The following is an 18,995-nucleotide window of genomic DNA, read 5'->3' on the forward strand; positions in this document are numbered from 1 at the left end:
TTTCAAGGGGCACAGTGACTCACACCTGTAATCCCAGCACTCTGGGAGGCCAAGGCAGGTGGGTGGCTTAAGCTCAGGACTTGGAGACCAGCCTGGGCAACATAGTGAGACCCTGTCTCTACAAACAATATAAAAATTAGTAGTGCATGGTGGTAAGTGCACTTGGTCCCAGCTACTTGAGAGGCTGAGGCAGGTTTGCTTGAGCCCAGGAGGTTGAGGCTGCAGTGAGCGCTATGACTGCACCAATACATTTCAACATGGGCAGCAGAGAGAAACCCTGCCTAAAAAAAAAAAAAAAAAGAAAAGAAAAAGAAAAAATAATAAGAGATTTCAACTTCCTTTTCATTCAAAACTAAAGTTCAAAATTTAAATTTGGCCAGATGCTGTGGCTTATGCCTGTAATCTCAGCACTTTGGGAGGCTGAGGCAGGAAAATCACTCGAGGCCAGGAGTTTCAGACCAGCCAAGGCAACATAGTGAGAAGCCCACCTCTACAACACAGTACATTTAAAAATTAGGTCCTGCACTTTAAGCCCAGAAGGTTGAGGCTGCAGTGAGCTATGATCACACCACTGCGCTTCAGCCTGAGCAATGGAATGAGACCTTGTCTCTTAAAAATAAATAAATAAGGCTGGGCTCGGTGGCTCACTCCTGTAATCCTCTGTAATCTTTGGGAAGGCAAGGTGGGCAGATCACGAGGTCAGGAGTTCGAGACCAGCCTGACCAACATGGTGAAAACCTGCCTCTATTAAAAATACAAAATTAGCCAGGCATGGTGGCAGGTGCCTGTAATCCCAGCTACTCAGGAGGCTGAGGCAGGAGAATCACTAGAACCCGGGAAGTGGAGGTTGCAGTGAGCTGAGATCGGGCCACTGCACTCCAGCCTGGGCAACAGGGCGAGACTTCGTCACCCAGACTGGAGTGCAATGCTACAATCACGGGTCACTTCAGCCTTGACCTCCTGGTTTCAAGTAATCCTCCTGCTTCAGCCTCCCAAAATGCTGGGATTAGAGGCGTGAGCCACTTCGCCCAGGCAGGGATCTCAGTCTTGAAGCGCAGCGCTGGTGATCCTCAAGGTGCAGCCGGCCCTCTCCCTCCTGTCTCCCATCATTAGCCCTGCTCCCCGGCTGTTTACCCAGCTGTCTCCCAGCCCACAGGATGGGAATCCCCTCTGCCTCCATGTCAGGAAACTGCCCCGGGCCCCTCCTCTTGGCTGCTGCCCAGGAGAAGGTCCCCACCAGGCTACCGTGGCCTCCACCTTGCCCAGCCAGTCCTTTCCTGGGAGGGTCATGACCTAGTCCCAGGGCCACTGAGGAAAGGAGTATCAGCCCTGGCTCTGGGTGACCCTCCCAGGCTGCCCATCTGATGCCCCCAACACTGCCCCGCCCCAGCCTGCTCCTGGCACCAGAGACCCTGCTGACTGTGCCAGGGGCTAATCTGAGAGCTGGCAGCTGTGAGTCCTGGCTGTGCCACTCGACCTCTGGCGGCGAGCAGGGAGGCCCCTTCCTGACCTTCAGGGATCTGCCACCATGGTTGGTGGGACCAGGGTGACATGGCGGGTGGGCTGGGGTTGGAGCTGGAACTCGGGGGGAGGGGACAGCTGGGCTTCTGGACGCTCCCTCAGAGGGACAGCCTTCTGGCCTGTGAGGGGACAGGAGGCTGGAGGGGGCAGCAAGGGGGCGAGGGCTGGGCTGCTGGCCCTGGAAATGAACAGGCAGCAGCGGCCACCTGCCCCAGGAGCTCTTGGCTGCAATGTGGGCACGACCCTCCTGGACCCCAGCCTGAGCCCACAGAGGCAGGAAGCCTGTGGCTACGGCGGCCCCATCCATAAGACGCTGCCCCTTGGCAAACCTTCCTCCTTCCTCCTATAGACGGACGGGGGAGGCACGGAGCACCGGCCTCATTCTGGGGCCTCTAGTCCACTGTCCCAGGTGTGGGTTCTGGGATCATCCAGCTCCACCGCCACGGACACCCGGGCTCTGACCTCCTTTCTGCCCCCTAGTCCCACCGGAAGTTTTCCGCCCCTCGGCACGGACACCTGGGCTTCCTGCCTCACAAGAGGAGCCGCCGGCACCGGGGCAAGGTGAAGACATGGCCGCGGGATGACCCCAGCCAGCCCGTGCACCTCACGGCCTTCCTGGGCTACAAGGCGGGCATGACCCACACCCTGCGTGAGGTGCACCGGCCGGGGCTCAGTGAGTCACCGTGGGGCCCCTCGGGGGACGGGGAGGGCCGAACCTTCCAGATGCTCAGAACCAGCAGGGCCGCAGTCCCAGCACGAGGCCCCGCCCCCGGGAACGGTGGTGAGCGCTGGGCACACGCAGGGCTTCCGGGGGGTTCTGTCACGGCCCCAGCCCGCATATGCGGACATCAAGGCACAAAGCAGTGAGGAAACTGGCCCAGGCACACAGGCAGTGAGCGCAGGTATGGGATTCAAACGCCAGCTCGGCGTCCCAAGCCCTCGGTTCAAACCACCTGCCAGGACGGCTGCACTTTTTGGCCACTGTTGGTCTATTTCATGTACCATGATTTCAGATGTACACCTATGTATATAGTTTGGTTTTCACTTTATTATTTATTTTTGAGACAGAGTTTCGCTCTTGTTACCCAGGCTGGAGTGCAATGGCACGATCTCGGCTCACCGCAACCTCCGCCTCCTGGGTTCAGGCAATTCTCCTGCCTCAGCCTCCCGAGTAGCTGGCACTACACGCATGCACCACCATGCCGGGCTGATTTTGTATTTTTAGCAGAGACAGGGTTTCTCCATGTTGGTCAGGCTGGTCTCGAACTCCCGACCTCAGATGATCCACCCACCTTGGCCTCCCAAAGTGCTGTGATTACAGGTGTGAGCCACCGTGCCCAGCCGGTTTTGGTTGTTTTAATCTAGATTTACAAGTACTTGTAAGAAATAATGCAGGCCGGGCACGGTGGCTCACGCCTGTAATCACAGCACTTTGGGAGGCCAAGGTGGGTGGATCACCTGAGGCCAGGAGTTCCAGACCAACCTGGGCAGCATGGTGAAACCCTGCCTCTACAAAACATACAAAAATTACCTGGGCGTGGTGGTGAGTGCCTGTAGTCCCAGCTACTTGGGAGGCTGAGGGGTGGGACGATGGCTTGAGCTTGGGAAGTCGAGGCTGCAGTAAGCTATAATTGCATCCAAGACGCTGTCTCAAAAAAAGAAAAAAAAAAACCATTGTAATTATTTAGCTAACAAACGCTCATTTGGGCTCAGCCCCACCCTCTGGGGAAATGCTGCCCTGGCTGGCCCCATGCTCTCCTGGCCTGCCCCTGTGAGCCCAGCTTTTCACTCCCTCCCCCATGGGCTTTAGGAGCTCCCCTTTCATGCCCCATCCCTGCGTCTCATTCAGAAATTTCCAAACGGGAGGAGGTGGAGGCGGTGACAATTGTGGAGACGCCACCCCTGGTGGTGGTGGGCGTGGTGGGCTACGTGGCCACCCCTCGAGGCCTCCGGAGCTTCAAGACCATCTTTGCAGAACACCTTAGTGATGAGTGCCGGCGCCGATTCTACAAGGACTGGTGAGCACCGCCCTGGGTGGGCCGCCCAAGGGCTGCTGGGACCACAGAGGTTGGTGCCTGAGGCTCTAGCTCTTGCTGGAATGATAGGCGTGGAAGAGTAGGAAGAGAAGACTCAAAGTGTGCGCCTGTAATCCCAGCACTTTGGGAGGCTGAGGCAGGAGGATCAGTTGGGGTCAGGAGTTCGAAACCAGCCTGGCCAACATGGTGAAAGCTCATCTCTACTAAAAAAAAAAAAAAATTAGCCGGGTGGTAGTGGTACGCACCTGTAATCCCAGCTACTTGGCAGGCCAAGGCAGGAGACTCACTTGAGCCTGGGAGGCAGAGGTTGCAGTGAGCCAAGATTGCACAGCTATAGTCAGGGCAACAGAGTGAGACAGGGCGCGGTGGCTCACGCCTATAATCCCAGCACTTTGGGAGGCCGAGGTGGGTGGATCACCTGCAGTCAGGAGTTGGAGACCATCCTGGGCAATATGGTGAAATCCCATCTCCACTAAAAGTACAAATATTATGCCTGGGCATGGTGGCTCACGCCTGTAATCCCAGCACTTTGGGAGGCCGAGGTGGGCAGATCATGTGAGGTCAGGAGTTTGAGACCAGCCTGGCCAACATGGCGAAACCCCATCTCCACTAAAAATATAAAAATTAGCCGGGCATCGTGGTGCGTGCTCGTAGTCCTAGCTAGTCAGAAGGCTGAGGCAGAAGGATCGCTTGAACTCGGGAGGGGGAGGTTGCAGTGAGCCGAGATCGTGCCGCTGCAGTCCAGCCTGGGTGACAGAGTGAGACTCCATCTCAAAACCAAAACCAAAACAACAAAAAAGAGGCTAATTTTGATGGAATGTTAGCATTGGCTCTGAGTTTCCTAGCAGCCACAGTGAAAAGTGAAATAGCCAGCTGAGAAGTTCTTATACATAGGAAGAAAGGTATTCTCGGGCTTCAAATCGTCCTTGGCAGTAAGTCCTGAAAGAAACCTTGGTTTCGGCCAGGTGCAGTGGCTCACACCTGTAATCCCAGCACTTTAGGAGGCTGAGGCAGGCAGACCGCTTGAGCTTAGGGCTTCAAGACCAGCCTGGGCAACACGACAAAACCCATCTCTACCAAAAAATACAAAACATTAGTTGAGCATGGTGGCACACACCAGTGGTCTCAGCTAAACGGAGGGCTGAGGTGGGCAGATTGCTTGAGCCTGGGAGGTCCACGCTGCAGTGGGCCGTGTTTGTGCCACTGCACTCCAGCCTGGGAGACAAAGTGAGACCCTGTCTCCAAAAACAAAAATGAACGGATGGCTTCCAAGCCCGAGGCGTGGTGCCTAGCCACAGCACCCAGCATAGCCTTGAGAAGTGGGACCAGCCGTCCGAGCCACGTGGCAGGTGGGGGTGGCCTCTGGGTGCCTGGACTGCAGGGCTGGCCAGCCCCTTCTCTGAGCTTCTGCACTTCTGCCCCTCGCCCTCAGGCCCAGGGAGACAGTGGGGGTGCTCACATTACAGAGGAGGAAACCGGGTCCTAGACAGGGAGGGACCATCTATGTTCAAAGATGGTGGCTGGAACCAGCTCCGAGGCCTGCGGGATGGGGGGCAGACCCAGTGGTAGGACCCCTGCTTGGTGGGCTGGGGATGGGAATGGGATGGGGGCAGTATGGGCCTGGGGAGCTGCCCCAGTTGGGGGGCCTCTGAGCACCCTCCTGTGTGTGGCTCAGGCACAGGAGCAAGAAGAAAGCCTTCACCAAGGCCTGCAAGAGGTGGCGGGACACAGACGGCAAAAAGCAGCTGCAGAAAGACTTCGCCGCCATGAAGAAGTACTGTAAGGTCATTCGGGTCATCGTGCACACGCAGGTCAGCCCCCAGCCCTCTGCCGTCGGCCAGTCCCTAGGCCTGCGCCCCTCACCTCAGCTTCCACGGCTCTGGCAAATGTCAGCCTAAAAATAGCGGAGCCCTGGCACAGGCCCAGAGGAGTGGCTGACTGGCCTTGCTGGCCACACGCGACCCCAGGGATGGGTGCTGAAAGGCATCAGTGCCTTTTGGGGTACCAGGGGCGTCACCCACACCAGCTAGTCATCTAAGGCCCTGGCACGTGCTGAAGGGCTGGGTCCCCAGCCAAGTGTGGAGGGCTGGTCACCTCTCTTCGGGTTCCGGCGTAAGTGTGCGTGGGAATTGGGGTTTGTACCTGGGTCTGGCTTGCTGTAGGCTGACAGGCAGGCGGCGTCCTCCAGCTTATTCTGGAATACTCTTTAGCATCCTTGTCCTCAGGAAAAGCTTCCCCAGGCCCTAGAACAGTGCCCCCAACCTGAGCCTCCCGCAGCCCCCTGAACCCACACTCCCCCTAGGAACTCACACTTTCACAGGCCATGCCTGGACCAGTCACCGTGGCGTGTCCATCTCCCTGGACAGACTCCAGAGGGACAGAGGCCCTAGGTGGGGCCACAGCTGCCACCAAGAGCCTGGTATGCAGGAGGTGCTCTATAAACACCGGCTCCATACATATGCTCCATACATACCTGCCCCATGCACACCAGCCCCATACACACCAAACCCATACACACCAACCCCATACACACCAGCCCCATATACACCTGCCCTGTACACACCTGCCCCATACACACCAGCCCCATACACACTAGCCCCATATACACCTGCCCTGTACACACCAGCCCCATATACACCAGCCCATACACACCAGCCCCATATACACCTGCCCTGTACACACCAGCCCCATATACACCTGCCCTGTACACCTCTGTCCTGTATACCCCTGCCCCATACACACCTGCCCTGTACACACCTAACCTGTACACCCCTGCCCCATACACACCAGCCCCATACACACCAGCCCATATACACCTGCCCTGTACACCTCTGTCCTGTACACCCCTGCCCCGTACACACCTGCCCCATGCATACCTGCTCCATGCATACCTATGGGTCACTATGTGGTGTGTGCTGGCATCTCTGTCTCCACCGCTACATTGCACAGCCTGTGCTTCACACAGCACCAGCCAGAGACCTCACAAAAAAAAAAAAAAAAAAAAAAATCAGGGCCATGCACAGTGGCTCACACCTGTAATCCCAACACTTTGGGAGGCCAAGGTGGGTGGATCACAAAGTCAGGAGTTTGAGACCAGCCTGACCAACATGGGGAAACCCCGTTTCTACTAAAAATACAAAAATTAGCCTGATGTGGTGGCATGCACCTGTAATCCCAGCTACTCAGGAGGCTGAGGCAGGAGAATTGCTTGAATCTGAGAGGCGGAGGTTGCAGTGAGCCAAGATCGCCCCACCGTACTCCAGCCTGGGTGACAGAGTGAGACTCCGAGTCAAAAAAGAAGAAAAAAATCAGATTACATCACAGTCTGCACTTGGAAGAAAGTCTGAGCTCCCCGATCCCAGTCCTGCCTGACTGCTGCCCACGCTCCTTGCTCCCCCACCGTCTGGCCACAGTGGTCGCTCTGTCCCAGCAACTTCCCAAGACCTCCCCTGCCAGCAGGGCTTTGCACGTGTCGCCCGCTGTCCAGAGCCACTCCAATCTTTGCCTAGTGGTTCCTTCTTGTTAGCAGCCTCACCTCCTCAGAGAGGCCCTTCCTGCCCCTACCACTGTATCTGAAACACCAGCCCTCATAGCCTGTCAGAGCACTCTGTCCTCACCAAGAGTTACCTGGCTTAGGCCAGGCGTGGTGGCTCACGTCTATAATCCCAGCACTTTGGGAGCCCAAGGCAGATGGATCACGAGGTCAGGAGCTCAAGACCAGCCTGGCCAAGAAGGCGAAACCCCGTCTCTACTAAAAATGCAAAACAAAGAATTAGCTGGGCGTGGTGGTGGGCGCCTGTAATCCCAGCTACTCAGGAGGCTAAGGCGGGAGAATTACTTGAACCTGGGAGGTGGAGGTTGCAGTGAGCTGAGATCGTGCCACTGCACTCCAGTCTGGGTAACAGAGCGAGACTTCATCTCAAAAAAAAAAAAAAAGTTACTTGGCTTCCTTCTGTTCTCCAGCGAGATGGTGGCTCCTGAGGTGTGGGACTGTCTGCCTCATTCCACCCTGCATCAGCAGTGCCTGGCACTGCAGTCTCATCTCGGGAACACCTGTGAAAGAATGCACGTGTGAAAGACGGCAGGGGCCACGGCTGGCCATGCCATGTTTGGTGGGGGTGTGATCCTGTGGGCCATGGCGTGACCTCCAGTCATGTCCTGCAGATGAAACTGCTGCCCTTCCGGCAGAAGAAGGCCCACATCATGGAGATCCAGCTGAACGGCGGCACGGTGGCTGAGAAGGTGGCCTGGGCCCAGGCCCGGCTGGAGAAGCAGGTGCCAGTGCACAGTGTGTTCAGCCAGAGTGAGGTCATTGATGTCATTGCTGTCACCAAGGGCCGAGGCGTCAAAGGTAGGGCTCAGTGGGGATGGCAGCTCCAGGGCAGGCTGCCTGGAGGCAGTGGGGACCAGCCTGGCCTCTCAGCCACCAGCCCCACCCACTTGCAGGGGTCACAAGCCGCTGGCATACCAAGAAACTACCGAGGAAGACGCATAAGGGCCTGCGCAAGGTGGCCTGCATCGGTGCCTGGCACCCGGCCCGCGTGGGCTGCTCCATCGCCCGTGCCGGGCAGAAGGGCTATCACCACCGCACGGAACTCAACAAGAAGGTGCGTCCACAGCCGGGGGAGGGGGACACTGTGTGGTTGGACCCCTGCCCTTAGTACTGGCCTCGGCAGGTGGAGTGCATGACCCAGACACTGCCAGGGTCATGAGATGCCCTCACCAGCGCTGAGTCTGAGCACGTGTGCTGATGGGCGTATATGGGCTGCTGGCCCCAGAGACCACCTCCTGCCCCTGGCATGTGCCCCCTTTTTCTGGCAGATCTACCGCATTGGCCGGGGGATACACATGGAGGATGGGAAGCTGGTGAAGAACAATGCATCCACTAACTACGACGTGACTGCCAAGTCCATCACACCGCTGGTGAGGCTGGGAGGGCGCGTCTGCCAGGCCCATCACACCGCTGGTGAGGCTGGGAGGGCGCGTCTGCCAGGCCCATCACACCGCTGGTGAGGGCTGGAGTGGGGTCAGGCTGGCCCAGGGGGCCTTGGGTATGCCCCAGCTGGGTGCGTCCACCCCAAGGGCTCAAGGTTTGTGCCCCCAGCTGGACGCTGCCCCCCAGACACGCTGGGACACAAGGCTTTGACATCTGGGCAGTCATATGGGACCCTTGCCTCTGCTGTCCAAAACATATGGATGTAGTCACAAGCAAGAAATCCCTGCTGCATCCCACATCCTCCAAGCCTCCTCTGGAGGCAGCTTCCACTCCAGCTGCTGTCATGTGGGTGTGGAGTGTGGCAGCTCCTACTGTGGCCTGGGAGTCAGGCCTCATGGGCTCAAACCGCATCTCCAGGACTTAGCAGCTATGGAGCTTGGAGCAAGCAACTCTACTCTGATCCTCAGTCTCCCCCAACAAAAACGCAGACTGTTGAGTAAGATAACGCATGAAAAGTTCTCAGCAACCGGGCGCGGTGGCTCACCCTGTAATCCCAGTACTTTAGAAGGCTGAGGTGGGCAGATCACAAGATCAGGAGTTTGAGACCAGCCTGGCCAATATGGTGAAACCCCATCTGTACTGAAAATACAAAAATTAGCTGGGTGTGGTGGCACACGCCTGTAATCCCAGCTACTCAAGAAGCTGAGGCAGGAGAATCATTTGAACCCGGGAGGCGGAGGTTGCAGTGAGCCGAGATCGCGCCACTGCACTTCAGCCTGGGTGACAGGGTGAGACTCCGTCTCAAAAAAAAAAAAAAAAAGAAAAGGACTTAGCTTGTGACTCAGATGCTTTCCTCATAGGGGTGGCGTTATAGTCACCCCTATACCTGGGGGCTGGGCATGGGGCTCCTTCCAATCACAGCCCGCTATGGGGATTCTCCTAGGGCCCCCAGCCACCTGCTAACTCAGAAGCCCTGTCTGGGCCTGGCCCCTGACCTGTCTCCTCTGCAGGGTGGCTTCCCCCACTATGGGGAAGTGAACAATGACTTCGTCATGCTGAAGGGTTGCATTGCTGGTACCAAGAAGCGGGTTATTACACTGAGAAAGGTTGGAAGGGCCGGGTGGGCCGGGGAGTGGGTACCCGAGGGATGCCAGCCTGTCCTGCCCTGCAGCCTGCTACAAGGCAGATGCAGTGGGGGGAACAGAAAGGGAGGGGTCTGGCAGGAACTAGGTGTGCAAGACCTTCCTGGTGTAGCCTGGGGGTCACAGCAGGGTGATCAACATCCCCACCCTTGATGTCTACTTGACCACGATTCCCCAGTCCCTCCTGGTGCACCACAGCCGCCAGGCCCTGGAGAATATTGAGCTCAAGTTCATCGATACCACCTCCAAGTTCGGCCATGGCCGCTTCCAGACAGCCCAAGAGAAGAGGGCCTTCATGGTGAGCTGTGTCCCCCATCCTTGTTCTTCTCTTGGGCTCCCATTCCACATCCAGCCTGCCCGAGTAGGGAAGCTGGAGCTGGCAGGGACTCCCCTTCGGTCATCTGCAGGAGAAACTCTTTTTTTCTTTCTTTTGAGACGGAGGGCACTGGTGCGATCTTGGCTTACTGCAACCTCCACCTCCTGGGTTCAAGCGATTCTCCTGCCTCAGCCTCCTGAGCAGCTGGGACTACAGGCGTGTGCCACTACACCCAGCTAATTTTTTTGTATTTTTAGTAGAGAGGGGGTTTCGCTGTGTTAGCCAGGATGGTCTCGATCTCCGGACCTCATGATCTGCCCGTCCTGGCCTCCCAAAGTGCTAGGATTACAGGCATAAGCCATCGTGCCCAGCCTGCAGGAGAGGCTCTTAAGGGTCTACCCCTGGACACTGATTCTCTAGAAGAGAAGGGGTAGGAACCAGCCTTGGAATGGGTGACCCGGAGCCTGGCTGAGGGTGGTGTTTCTGGCCAGACTCCTGTGACTAAGCCTCCTCTTGCACCACCCCCACAACCAGGGCCCCCAAAAGAAGCACCTGGAGAAGGAAAAGCCAGAGACCTCGGGAGACTTATAGGCGTAGGGTGGATGAGCCCTAAAGTGCAGCGCACCCACTGTTTGCCCTGATGTCGAATAAAGGCCGGAGGCGACTCTTCCTGCAGTGTCTCGGAGCGATTTGTAACCGCCCGAAGGGGTTCACCTTGCCCACCACCTAGACAAAGCTGATTCATTAAGACAGGGGAATTGCTGGCCGGGTTGGCTCACGCCTCTAATCCCAGCACTTTGAGGCCGAAGCAGGTGGATCACCTGAGCTTCGGAATTTGAGACCAAACTGACCAATATGGAGAAACCCCATCTCTACTAAAATACAAAATTAGCAGGGTGTTGTGGCGCATGCCTGTAATCCCAGCTGCTCAGGAGGCTGAGGCAGGAGAATTGCTTGAACTCGAGAGGCGGAGGTTTCAGTGAGCCGAGATCGCGCCACTGTACTCCAGCCTGGGCAATGAGAGTGAAACTCCATCTCAAAAAAACAAAGAGAAAAGGGGATTGCAATAGATAAAGAGTAACTCACGCAGAGCCGGCTATGCGGGAGACTGGAGTTTTATTGTTACTTAAATCGATCTCCTTGAGCATTCAGGGAGCAGAGTTTTTTGTTTTCTTTTGAGATGGAGTCTTGCTCTTGTCGCCCAGGCGGGAGTGTAATGGCACAATCTCGGTTCGCTGCAACCTCTGCCTCCTGGGTTTGTGTGATTCTCTTGCCTCAGCCTGCTGAGTAGCTGGGATTACAGGCGCCTGCCACCATGCCGGGCTAATTTTTGTATTTTCAGTAGAGACGGGGTTTTGCCATGTTGGTCAGACCGGTCTCAAACTCCTGACCTCGTGATCTGGCCGACTCAGCCTCCCAAAGCCACAGGCCTGAACAGAGAGCAGAGTTTTAAGATAACTGACCTGTCTTCTCTGCAGGATGTGGGGAAGCCAGTGAGCCAGGAGTGCTGACTGGTCAGGGATAAAATCACAGGGAGTCGAAGCTGTCTTCTTTCCCTCAGTCAGTTCCTGGGTGGGGGTGGCAAGATCGGATGAGCCAGTTTATCAGTCTGGGTGGGGCCGGCTGATCCATCAAGTGCAGGGTCAGCAAAATATCTGAAGCACTGATCTTAGGAGCAGTTTAGGGTCAGAATCTCGTAGCCTCCAGCTGCATGACTCCTAAACCATAATTTCTAATCTTGTGGCTGTTAGTCCTAAAAAGACAATCTAGTAACCCTGGCAAAGAGGTGTGCTTTGGGAAAGGGCTGTTACCGTCTCTGTTTTAAACTATAAACTATAATCTGAGTTTCTCCCAAAGTTATTTCAGTCTACCACCAGGGATGAACAAGGACAGCTTGGAGGTTAGAAGCAAGATCGAGTCGCTTAGGTTATAGCCCCTTCACCGACTCAGTCATAATTTTGCAAAGGCAGTTTCAGCTGGGCGAGGAAAGGCTGCCTGACCTGCGGTGGCTCGGGGCTTAGCACCAGGGACTGAACGGGGAAAACACGGCCCTACGTTGCGCGCCACCACTTACCTGGCGAGGCCCCAAGTGGGCCCCCAGCCACCAGAGCGCTCCGGGAGACAGGGACGGGGCCTGGGGAAGCAGCCCAGAAGTGGTCCCGGGGAGTTACTATAGGCGGGGCCTGCTGGGGAGATAGGATTGGACCGGCCCCCGGGAGGGGCGGGGCCTAGAGGAAAAGGCCCAGCAGTGGTCCATGGGAGTTATTGATGGGTGGGGACTACTGGGAAAATGGGATGGGACCTGCAATTGGGAGGGGGCGGAGCCTCAGGGAAGCAGGCCAAGAGAGGTCCTCGGGAGTTACCGGTGGGCGGGGCCTGCTGGGAAGATCGGATTGGACAGGTCCTCAGGAGGGGCGGGGCCTCCCAGAGGCGGAAGCCGGAATTAGCATCCCGGGGAGCGATTGGTCCTCGGGAGGGGCGGGGAGTCGGGCGGGGGTCCCGGCGGTCATTGGGTCGACAGTCTTGGGTCTGTAGGCGGCAGCGAGTGCGTTGCGGTTACGGTGGCGCCATGTCGTTCTGCAGCTTCTTCGGGGGCGAGGTTTTCCAGAATCACTTTGAGCCGGGTTGGTCGTGCGGCCTCTCGCAGGGAGGGCAGAGCGGGGGCGGGGGTGGGGAAGGGTGGCGGGGACGCGCATTAGAGGGGGCGCCGCCGTCCTCCGGGGCTGATGTCTCCTCTAAGCCGGGAATGGGGGTGAGTGTGGCCGCCAGGGAGAAGCGAACATAAGTCAAGAGGACTGCAGAGGAGGGGGGATCCTGGGGGCGCGGAGAGTGGGGTACCCGATGAGAGGGAGCTTTGGAGGGTCACCGTCCTTGAGGAGGGCAGGCCTCGAGTGTGAACGTGCCCTTTCGGGTGGGGCGAGTCGAAGCGACCGGGGTACGTGGGGATGGTACCCCTTCCCTGCCCATTCACTCCAAAGTGGCGGCGGTGGGGGAATTCCGGTTAGGGTCGGGACCTTGGAGAGGCGGGACAGTTTTTCTCCAGGGCCAGCTCCTGTGGCCGGGCCGCCCCTCCGCAGGTCATCCCACAGGTCATCCCACAGGTGTTACCCTGGCCCTTCCCATTCCCCCAGGTCAGGGATCTGTGGGAGGAGTCCAGCAAGCATAGAATGTCCCCTTCAGATTTTAATGTGCCAGCCCAGGTTCCTCCTCACCTGCCCAGGGACTCCAGATTGGGGAATCAGGAGTGCCACCAGGCCTCTGCCAACGGCCAGTGGAGTTTGACCAGGCAGACAGGATGGGGTGGTCGGGGGCATGGCCAGCCCTCAGCACTGGTCCCAGGCTGTGAGAGGCCCTGGGGGCTGGGCTGTCCTGGTAGTGGACTAATTTGGTAAAAACACATCCACAGGCACATTTTAGATGCTGGGGCGGATCTGCTGGGTGTCAGCCCTGTAGGGGACTGGGCTGTGGCACAGAACCACCTGGCAAAGCCTCCCCCAACAAGACTCTCCAGATGTGGACCCCAGTTGTCCTCAGGCTGCTCTGCCAAGCCAGAAACTCCTCTCCCACGGCAGCTGCTGGCTCCTCTTTGCGTTTTCTCCAGTTCCTGGAAAAGGCTGGGTAGTTTAGTCTCCATGTGAGGCTATCCCCAGGTGATGGGTGAGAGGTGACTCACCACCCCTGGAGGTTCCTGTTTTTAGTCCTTCAAACGGTTTTGCAAGTCAGTTTTGCAACTTTCCTACTCGTTTCACACCAAAGTGATCCTTTGGGGGTAGGCTGAAATCTGTCCTCCCCAGCCCTCTTTCTTCCTGGGCTCCTGTGTGGCCTGGAGGCCTTTCTCTGGAACTGTTCTCTTCCTGCCTGGAGAGCAGGGCAGTGCCTGGGTGTCCAGCTTAGGGCCTTGTTGGGCAGCAGGGAGGGCCACTTGAGAAGGGAGAGGGACCAGGTGGTTGGGCCACATCAAGGCCCCTGCTGTGTATGTCCCCTGGAGGGCTGGCGGGGCAAGGGGGAGCTCCGTGTCCTCATCGGACTGCCCAGGTTCCTTCATACTGCACACGCTGTAGCTGGGTGTTTTTGCATCACCAAGCAAAGATGGAAATGGTACGAGAGGCCCCATCACGGGACTATGTGAAGAATCAGGGAGCTAATTGTGAAAGATGACTCCCCAGTCTCTGGCACATCTACTAAACATGAGCTCAGTGCAGGTTTCCCATGTCGGGTACATGGGGACGGAGTGTGGGGCCCACCCTGGGAATGGGGACAGCGCTGCCTTTGCCTGGGCCCATGGATTTGGGAGCGTGACGCCAGAAAGGCCAGAGCTGACAACTCCACACTTGCCTCTCCGTTTACCACAGGCATTTACGTGTGTGCCAAGTGTGGCTATGAGCTGTTCTCCAGCCGCTCGAAGTACGCACACTCGTCCCCATGGCCGGCGTTCACTGAGACCATTCACGCCGACAGCGTGGTCAAGCGTCCGGAGCACAATCGATCTGAAGCCTTGAAGGTGAGAGGCCACGGGGATGGGGGAGGCATGGGGGTGGCCAGGGAGAGCAAAGAGCCCACCTCACCTTCCTCCCTCTGCTTGCCCCATGGTTCCAGGGGCTTAGAGGCTGTCTGTTCCAGGCCTGTGGCCTTCACCAGGGAGCTGCCACCCCGGGCTATCAGGAGAGCCTGGCCTTCTGGTGCAAATGTGGGAAACAGGACAGAGTTCCTGTGCAGGCTCCAGGACAAAGATCAACCTCTTACATTGGGGATCTGCCTGGGAAATGGATGTGTGTGAAGAAACACCATCTGCCGTCCCCAGTGAGGGCCTTTACTGTAGCTGTTTCATGGCCAGAAGCTCATGAAGCTGCCTTGTGATCTTTCCAGGTGTCCTGTGGCAAGTGTGGCAATGGGCTGGGCCATGAGTTCCTGAACGATGGCCCCAAGCCGGGGCAGTCCCGATTCTGAATATTCAGCAGCTCACTGAAGTTTGTCCCTAAAGGTGAGCTTGCCTTGCACAGCTGGGGGTTAGGCCTGTTGGCCTTCGAGCCCAGGGTTGGGGGTTCCAGTGTTTGTGCCCATCCACTTACCACGACAAGGTACGGGGCCACTAAGTCATGCTGCCTGGGAACTGCTCAGGGTCCTCCTGAAAGGTGGCTGCAGGGCCGGGACAAGGGGGCCCGTGTTCTGCTTCCTCGCCTGGTTGATCATGAGTATACCAACAAGGGGCACTGGAGTGAGAATGTGGCAAATGCTTTTCTCAGGTGTGGCCTTACCCTGAGGCTGGTGTCAGGAGCGGGGCTGACAAAGCCTGAGGCTCTGGTCTGTGCAGCTGTGTCTCCCACTGGCTGGGACTGTGGCCTTTCTTCACAGCGCTCTGAGTCTGCCTCCTCCTCTATGGATTGGACATGGTAGTAGGGCTGCTGAGGACAGCTGCGTGTCATGTGCGCCTGCGCCTGTCATACCATAATAGGTTGATGATTCCTCATCTTTTTTTTTTTTTTTTTTTGAGACGGAGTTTCGCTCTTGTTACCCAGGCTGGAGTGGAATGGCGCGATCTCGGCTCACCGCAACCTCCGCCTCCTGGGTTCAGGCAATTCTCGTGCCTCAGCCTCCTGAGTAGCTGGGATTACAGGCGCGCGCCACCATGCCCAGCTAATTTTTGTATTTTTAGTAGAGACGGGGTTTCACCATGTTGACCAGGATGGTCTCGATCTCTTGACCTCGTGATCCACCCGCCTCGGCCTCCCAAAGTGCTGGGATTACAGGCTTGAGCCACCACACCCGGCCTGATTCCTCATTCTTTTATTTTGAGACAGGGTCTTGCTCTGTTGGGCAAGCTGGAAGCCATCTCGGCTCACTGCAATCTCTGCCTCGCAGGTTCAAACAATTCTTCTGTCTCAGCCTCCCGAGTAGCTGGGATAACAGGCGCATGCCACCACACCCAGCTGATTTTTGTATTTTCAGTAGAGACGGGGTTTCACCATGTTGGCCAGGCTGGTCTTGAACTCCTAACCTCAGGTGATTCGCCCACCCCAGCCTCCAAAGTGCTGGGATTACAGGTGTGAGCCCCCGGGCCCGGCTGATGAATCCTCATTCTTGTCGGCAGTGTTCTTTGCGTTGGTAGCTTGTGTCTGGGTGCTGTTTGGCATCTCCGTGTTTCATCTGAGCACAGCCTCCTCTCTGGTCCACTGCCCTCCTGCTCACACAGATCCTCAGGCATCATTGCACGTCTGTCTGCAGGCCCAGCCTCCCTGAGACTCTTCCCTGAGCTCTGCGTTGGAATCCCAGCTCATCCCTCAACATCCATAGGACCGTGGCCAGTTCCCTATTCTCAGCTTCATTCTCTTTAAAATTTTTTTTTTTTTTTTCATTAAAAAAAATCTGTATTTGCTGATATTTTCTTTTTTTTTTTTTTTTTTGTAGAGATGAAGTCTCACTCTGTTCCCCAGGCTGGTCTCGAACACCCTAGGCTCAAGAGATCCGTCCACTTTGGCCTCCCAAAGTGCTGGGATTATAGGTGTGAGCCACTGTGCCCAGCTTTTTCTTAAATTTAAATTTAATTTAATTTTTTGAGATGGGGTCTCACTGTGCCACCCAGGCTGGAGTGCAGTGGATGGAACAAGGCTCACTGCAGGCTCAAACTCCTGGGCTCAAGCAGTGCTCCTGTGCCAGCCTCCCAAGTAGCTAGGTCTAACGTGCATGTCAGCGCACCTGATTCGTTTTTTTTTTTGAGACAGAGTTTCGCTCTTGTTGCTCAGGCTGGAGTGCAATGGCGTGATCTTGGCTCACCGCATTTCCGCCTCCCAGGTTCAAGCGATTCTCCTGCTTCAACCTCCTAAGTAGCTGGGATTACAGGCGCCTGCCACTACGCTGGACTAATTTTGTGTTTTTAGTAGAGATGGGGTTTCTCCATGTTGGCCAGACTGGTCTCGATCTCATGACCTCAGGTGATCCGCACGCCTTGGCCTCCCAAAGTGCTGGGTTTATAGGTGTGAACCACCACGCCTGGCCCCCACCTGGTTAATTTTTAAAATTTATTTTTTTTGAGACAGTCTGGTTCTGTTGCCCAGGCTGGAGTGCAATGGCCGATCTCAGCTCACTGCAGCCTCCGCCTCCTGGGTTCAAGCAATTTTCTTGCCTCAGCCTCCCGAGTAGCTGGGATTACAGATGCGCGCCACTATACCTGGCTAATTTTTGTACTTTTAGTAGAGACGGGGTTTCACCATGTTGGTCAGGCTGATCTGGAACTCCTGACCTCAGGTGATCCACCTGCCTCAGCCTCCCACGGTGCTGAGATTACAGGCGTGAGCCCCTGCGCCTGGTCAATTTTTAAAATTTTTTGTAGAGATGGGGGTCTCACTGTGTTGCCAAGCTGGTCCTAAACTCCTCAGGGCCTTGGCCTCCCAAAGTGCTGGGACTGCAGGGGTGAGCCACCACGCCTGGCCTGAAATGGGGCTGTTAACAGCACATGCTCATGGCAATCGCAGTGCTGTGGGGTAAAGACAGCAGCCTGGTAAATATCCATGGTAAACTTGCAATGATATTTTTGTTCTTTTGTCATTATTTGTCCTCCATGTGAGTGGAGGGAGGAGAGACTCTGGGTTCCCCTGTGGATCTCAGAACAAAATGGGGTGCACAGACTCCCATGAGTTGGGCACCTGGTCCTTTCAGCTCCCCTGTGGCCTGCAGGCCAGGGCAGAGGTGAAGGGCTCAGGAAACGGTGACTTTTCTCTCCCTTCTCTCCTTTCTTTTAGGCAAAGAAACTTCTGCGTCCCAGGGGCACTAGGCGGGCAGCCCATACCCACCCCGGATGGCCACCGCACTGAGGCCACACACTGGCCATTCCACCTTGGAGTTGGGATCCTAGGCATGAAGACAGGAAGTAGGCAGGGCATGGTGTTTGAAACATCGGGAAGCTCCCGAGGCCTCAGCTCTGAACAAGACCTTCTTGTTTCTTGGAAAAGACACTCATTTGCTGATGGTTCATGCCTTCTGCCAGGACAGGCCTGGGCTGCACAGCCACTCTGTTGACTGACTTAGCTCCCCCCACCCACTCGAGGTGCCTCCAGGAGGTGGGCTCTGGGCGCAGCTGGTCTCTGAATGAGGTTACACCCCCACTTTCTTTTCCCGCCCCGTCTCTGCTCATTGGGACCATGGGTCCCAATTCCAAGACAGACTCTCATCGTCACCGAAGCTTAGGCCCACATCTCCCAGGCTGTGTAGGAGACAGAATGGAAATGGAGCCTGCCCCTGCCACCCACCCCGGCCCTTGGTCACTGCATGATCCGCTCTGGTCAAACCCTTCCAGGCCAGCCAGGGTGGGGATGGTCTGTGACCTGCTGGGAAGGCAGGCTGATGGGCAGACCCTGGGCATCTCGTCCACAAGGGGAGAAACCTAAACCCTGTTTCACAATCTGTGCGGAAGTAGCTTGCCTCACTTGGGCTTAGGAAAGCGCTGTTGCTCCATTGCTCTCACCGGCACAGGGCAGGGGCCCTGAGTTCGCACCTGCACGGAGGCCCTTCAGAGGTGTGTGACTGTGCCTTACTGGAAGTGCTCGGAGGTCTTTCCATACGGGAGGGTGGGTGATGCTGACGTCACCCTCCATCTTAAGTAATTTCTTTTCGGAGTAATCAGATGGAAATCAATAAACAAATGAAACACCCAGACATACTGTCTTTTTTCTTTTTTGAGACGTGGTGGGGTCTGGCTCTGACATCCAGGCTAGAGTGCAGTGGCGCAGCATGGCTCACTGCAGCCTTGACCTTGTGGGTTCAAGCCATTCTCCCACCTCAGCCTCCCAAGTAGCTGGGACCACAGGTGTGCACCACCACGCTGCATCATTTTTACATTTTTTGTACAGATGGCATCTCACCACGTTGCCCAGGCTGGTCTTGAACTCCTGGACTCAAGTGATCCTCCCACCTTGGATTTCCAAAATGCTGGGATTACATGTGTGAGCCACCGTGCCCTGCCCCTGCTGTCTTTATTAACATTAGAGATGCCAGGACATGAATGTCAGGCCTTTATATAATTAAAAAACTTCTTTGAGGCTGGATGAGGT

At 56.4% G+C, this 18,995-nt stretch overlaps 2 protein-coding genes and 1 long non-coding RNA gene across 11 annotated transcripts in view; 2 read left to right on the forward strand and 1 right to left on the reverse strand.

Moving 5' to 3' along the window:
* The window catches only part of LOC135269004 (uncharacterized), a 30,612-nt gene that overhangs the window by 1,224 nt on the left and 10,393 nt on the right, over positions 1-18,995 (reverse strand). Inside the window, exons 6-9 of one of the 7 annotated variants that reach the window (XR_010337327.1) lie at positions 6,724-7,610; positions 6,449-6,536; positions 3,053-5,800; positions 2,295-2,882 (exon numbers count right to left, since the gene is read on the reverse strand). This is a non-coding gene — a long non-coding RNA (uncharacterized LOC135269004). Of the gene's footprint in view, positions 1-2,294; positions 2,883-2,922; positions 5,801-6,433; positions 6,537-6,723; positions 7,611-18,995 lie in introns of those variants that run through there. The other 6 variants (XR_010337331.1, XR_010337330.1, XR_010337329.1 and 3 more) reach the window with 6 other exon arrangements.
* RPL3L (ribosomal protein L3 like) lies at positions 1,434-10,620 on the forward strand. 2 transcript variants are annotated; one of them, XM_012441862.3, is made up of 10 exons: positions 1,434-1,531; positions 2,002-2,194; positions 3,371-3,539; positions 5,233-5,368; positions 7,722-7,908; positions 8,004-8,164; positions 8,379-8,480; positions 9,504-9,599; positions 9,814-9,933; positions 10,486-10,620. In XM_012441862.3, the coding sequence occupies exons 1-10, from the start codon at positions 1,529-1,531 to the stop codon at positions 10,540-10,542; spliced, it is 1,224 nt and encodes a 407-aa protein (XP_012297285.2). In that variant the 5' UTR covers positions 1,434-1,528; the 3' UTR covers positions 10,543-10,620. The 2 variants fall into 2 exon arrangements, with proteins under 2 accessions (XP_012297285.2, XP_064218419.1); XM_064362349.1 differs by lacking the exon at positions 1,434-1,531 and having other exon boundaries at positions 2,013-2,082.
* Positions 12,441-18,600, forward strand: MSRB1 (methionine sulfoxide reductase B1). Of its 2 annotated transcripts, XM_012441864.2 has the most exons (4): positions 12,444-12,575; positions 14,304-14,452; positions 14,818-14,932; positions 17,688-18,600. In XM_012441864.2, the coding sequence occupies exons 1-4, from the start codon at positions 12,521-12,523 to the stop codon at positions 17,717-17,719; spliced, it is 351 nt and encodes a 116-aa protein (XP_012297287.1). In that variant the 5' UTR covers positions 12,444-12,520; the 3' UTR covers positions 17,720-18,600. The 2 variants fall into 2 exon arrangements, with proteins under 2 accessions (XP_064218420.1, XP_012297287.1); XM_064362350.1 differs by lacking the exon at positions 14,818-14,932 and having other exon boundaries at positions 12,441-12,575.

Source organism: Aotus nancymaae, unplaced genomic scaffold, assembly GCF_030222135.1.
Source record: "Aotus nancymaae isolate 86718 unplaced genomic scaffold, 86718_ANA_hifiasm-v0.15.2.pri h1tg000049l, whole genome shotgun sequence".
In the NCBI taxonomy this organism is placed as follows: Eukaryota; Metazoa; Chordata; class Mammalia; order Primates; family Aotidae; genus Aotus; species Aotus nancymaae.

Coding starts and splice junctions, on each gene's coding strand:
- RPL3L (XM_012441862.3), top strand. Junction 8,165..8,378: donor GCACGGAACTCAACAAGAAG/GTGCGTCCACAG, acceptor TTTTTCTGGCAG/ATCTACCGCATTGGCCGGGG. Junction 8,481..9,503: donor CCAAGTCCATCACACCGCTG/GTGAGGCTGGGA, acceptor TCTCCTCTGCAG/GGTGGCTTCCCCCACTATGG.
- MSRB1 (XM_064362350.1), top strand. CDS start 12,521: ATGTCGTTCTGCAGCTTCTTCGGGGGCGAGGTTTTCCAGAATCACTTT. Junction 12,576..14,303: donor CCAGAATCACTTTGAGCCGG/GTTGGTCGTGCG, acceptor CGTTTACCACAG/GCATTTACGTGTGTGCCAAG. Junction 14,453..17,687: donor ATCGATCTGAAGCCTTGAAG/GTGAGAGGCCAC, acceptor CCTTTCTTTTAG/GCAAAGAAACTTCTGCGTCC.